Source organism: Ictidomys tridecemlineatus, unplaced genomic scaffold (genome assembly GCF_052094955.1).
Source record: "Ictidomys tridecemlineatus isolate mIctTri1 unplaced genomic scaffold, mIctTri1.hap1 Scaffold_325, whole genome shotgun sequence".
In the NCBI taxonomy this organism is placed as follows: Eukaryota; Metazoa; Chordata; class Mammalia; order Rodentia; family Sciuridae; genus Ictidomys; species Ictidomys tridecemlineatus.
In genome coordinates, this window is record NW_027522391.1 from 45,853 (window position 1) to 49,379 (window position 3,527).

The 3,527-nt window shown below is 34.8% G+C and overlaps 1 protein-coding gene across 1 annotated transcript; it reads right to left on the bottom strand.

The window, feature by feature from the left end:
- Nucleotides 1-517: 517 nt before the first annotated feature.
- LOC144373247 (olfactory receptor 12D2-like) lies at nt 518-1,444 on the bottom strand. Its single transcript, XM_078036365.1, has one exon. It carries the CDS (start codon nt 1,442-1,444, stop codon nt 518-520), a length of 927 nt encoding a protein of 308 aa, XP_077892491.1.
- Nucleotides 1,445-3,527: the final 2,083 nt, after the last annotated feature.

Below are 3,527 nucleotides of genomic sequence, written 5' to 3' on the forward strand. Positions count from 1 at the left end.
TTAAAAATTTTCATAATTCACATGTGAATTGAGATTTGTTTCCAATGTAATAAACATAGCTTTAAATTAAAATTCTAAAAACATAAAAGAATAATAATTTTATTGATAAGTCAAGTCTAAAAATGTGTTAGCCTAGAAGGATCACACAGATAAACAGACATAAATGTTATTCATATATACCAAACGTAGGTATTATACACATATTTCTATACCTGGCTATGTACAAGAACACATTATAATATATTGTAAATCAATATTATCATATTATATTCTTTAAAAGAAATTCAACATTAGGATTTCTGGTTAGTATTCCATATATAAATGTTTACCCTCTGTTACCTAGGAATACATTGTTTAATACAACTAGAGCACATTATTCCATTTAGTAGTTTTCTGTTATCCAATTTCCTTTGTTTTATAGATTCTAAACAATTTGAGAAGCAGTATACTTATATATCTCAACTTTCTCATTGTCTGGTAATTTATGCTTCAGAAGAGTTCTCTAGATCCCTTCAGATCAGGGTCTCTTTCTGATCACCCTAAACAAGGCACCCTTCACTTCCTTGTTCCTCAAAGTATAGATCAGTGGATTAAGAACAGGAGTGACCACACTGTACATGATGGCAATGATGCGATCCTGGTCCCTAGAGCTCCTTGAGGTAGGGCGAATGTAGGTGAAGATAACAGGAGCAAAGAAAAGAATAACCACCATGATGTGGGAGGCACAGGTGGACAGTGCTCTGTGAAGCATGTTGCAGGACTGGGTCTTGAGGAAGAGGTAGGTGATAATGTAGAAATAGGAGAGAAGGGTCAGAAAGAAGGGGCCTGTGGCGATGGTCCCCGTGACAGTGTTGAGCAGCCTCTGGTTGAGCTCAGTGTTCCCACAGGCCAACTCCAGCAATGGCTTAACATCACAGAAGAAGTGATAAATGTGATTGGGACCACAGAAGTTCAAGTGAGATGTTATTATTGAGTGCAGCAGGGCATGGAAAAATCCAATGGCCCAGATGGTGATAGCCATCTGGGTGCAGAGCTGAGGATTCATGATGACAGTGTAATGAAGTGGTTTGCAGATAGCCACAAAGCGGTCAAATGCCATCACTGCCAGCAACAGAGACTCTGTGCTACCCAGGAAGTGGAAGAAATGAAGTTGGCTTATGCATCCCATGAAAGATATTGCTTTGTGTGTAGAGAGGAAGTTCTCCAGCATCTTTGGCAGTGTTACTGTGGAGTAGCAGATATCTAGACATGACAGGTTTCCCAGGAAGAAATACATAGGTGAGTGGAGTCTGGGGTCAGAGATGACAATCATCAGGATGGCTCCATTCCCAGCCACATTCACAAGGTAGATTGTGAGGAAAACTGCAAAAAGAAAAGGCTGTGGATCTTGTATGTCTGTCAATCCCAGGAGAAGAAATTCAATGACTGAAGTCTGATTCAACATCACTTAAAAGAAAAGAAGAAGCAATTTTGAAACCTTATTCCTAATAAGAATCAATCTTTCTAACTGATGATTTTATTGCCAAGACAAAAAATTTTGAGGAATTGTGTGGTAGTTTTGCATGAAAGCCTGCCTCAGATCTTGTGTAATATTTAAATGTTTAGGCTAAATGTGTTGTGGATCAGTCATTTTTAAAAATTGAATTTTTCATTAATACTTTTCTTTCTCTTAGGAATTTAGAGCAGGTTTTCAGTCTACCATCTTCTCTGGCTGTGAACATCTACATTCCAAAACAACTTTCTTTTCATCTCCTAAATCAGCTGCATGAGGTGATAATATCTTAACTGTTCTACCACCCCTGTGATCTCCTTACAGAGTGGGAAGTGACCTGAAGAATTTTACTTAAGAAAAATAGCCAGGGATAGAATTATTGCATCATAAAGTTCTTAAATAAATAAACAATCCCTAAAACAGGGGCAATAACTTTTCTGTAGTAAAAGGGGCTAGGCTGTTCTCTGGCTCATCTCTTTCTGATCCACATTCTTGGAAAAGTCACAGAGTCCTATCTGAATAAGAAATGAGATTAACAAATCATTATTAATCTAGGTATATTTGAAATTTTATCACTGCTATATCCAATGATGGGCTTTGTTTCTTCTGCAATTTGAGCCTTGTATTTTCTCAAGTAGGATCTCAAATCACTTCTTTTATGACAAATGTTATTGTTTTTCTCTTGTTTAATTGCTCTCAGACTCTTTCTTTCTTCCTTTTTTTTTTTAGATGCTGAAATCCCTGGATAAACTTTCTTCCTCTTATGAGTTAAAGTTTTCACCTTACATTACTTAATGTTATTTTTTAAATTATCTATTCCTTTAATACTTTAAAATCTTATCTTCTTTTTGACACATTTTATGTCTTATTTTATTTTGCCTGAAATAAATTCAGTCCTCAGGAATAGACTATCAAAGAATATTGTACCTCAATTGGAAATCACCTCCTTGACTTTTGGTTCCTTTAATGCGTCACCAGCAGTTATATCATTTCTCATGCTTTGTATCTGCTATCTCCAAAGTTGTCACAAAGTTCCAGGTCTCCTCAATTGCAAAACTGTTTTCTGTTTGTTCTTTTTTTCCCCATTAAATAAAATTCTTGTCTTCTATTAAAGAAATGCATTAATTTTCGTTTCTTTTGCAGAATTGAAATAATAGCATTTTACTTTGTGAATGCTGAGACTCTTGAGGAATTGCAATTATTAATTATGAGATTTGGTATTTTACTACATTGTGTTGTTCACTGAGAAAACTCTTGAATTTTTCTCATATAACATTTGTAAAGTACCTGGTGCTATCTTATTTAGCCACACTGAGAAAAGCAGACAAAATTCCAAGTAGCTCTTTGTTTCTCCTTTAACATGTACAGTGAGTTAATTTGCTAATTAGGAAGGGAGGATAAAGGACATGTGGGGAACTTGTAGATGGGGGAGGCACTGAAAGAAGAAAAAGAACTATAAGAAAATCTGAAGAGATGCAGACATTGAGGTGTTTCTTAAAAAAAGGAGAATCATTTGAGGTTTGAACATTCAGAGGAAAGAAGAAGCTGATTTGAGTAAAAAAGTGAATGACTCCTTTCTGGAAACCTCTGGGACTTTTGGCTTTATTTTGGAAAAGATTTTGGATAATTAACTTCTATTATACCTCCAGGAAGAGCTGTCTTCCAATAATTAAGAATAATTTTCTTAATAGCCATGCACAGTGTGTATAGTTCAAAAATTTTATCACCCTTTCAAATAAACAAGTGATCTGCCAAACATAAATCTTGCTTCTGTGACCCAATAAAATTGCATCAAAAATCTATTTGATAACAGAACAAAATAAAACCAATAAGAAGTCAAACAACAAATTATTTTTTTCCTAACTTCTAAAGAATATTAACTCTCACACTTCTCTTTGGTTTCTTTCCCTACAATTTCAGTATTTAGAGATTACAGGTTTGCCTTGAGGAATAATTTATAAACAAGGCATGTTAAATTGATAATGAGGTATATCACTAAAGATGTGGGAAGTAAAGTGCTTTCAAAATCTATATG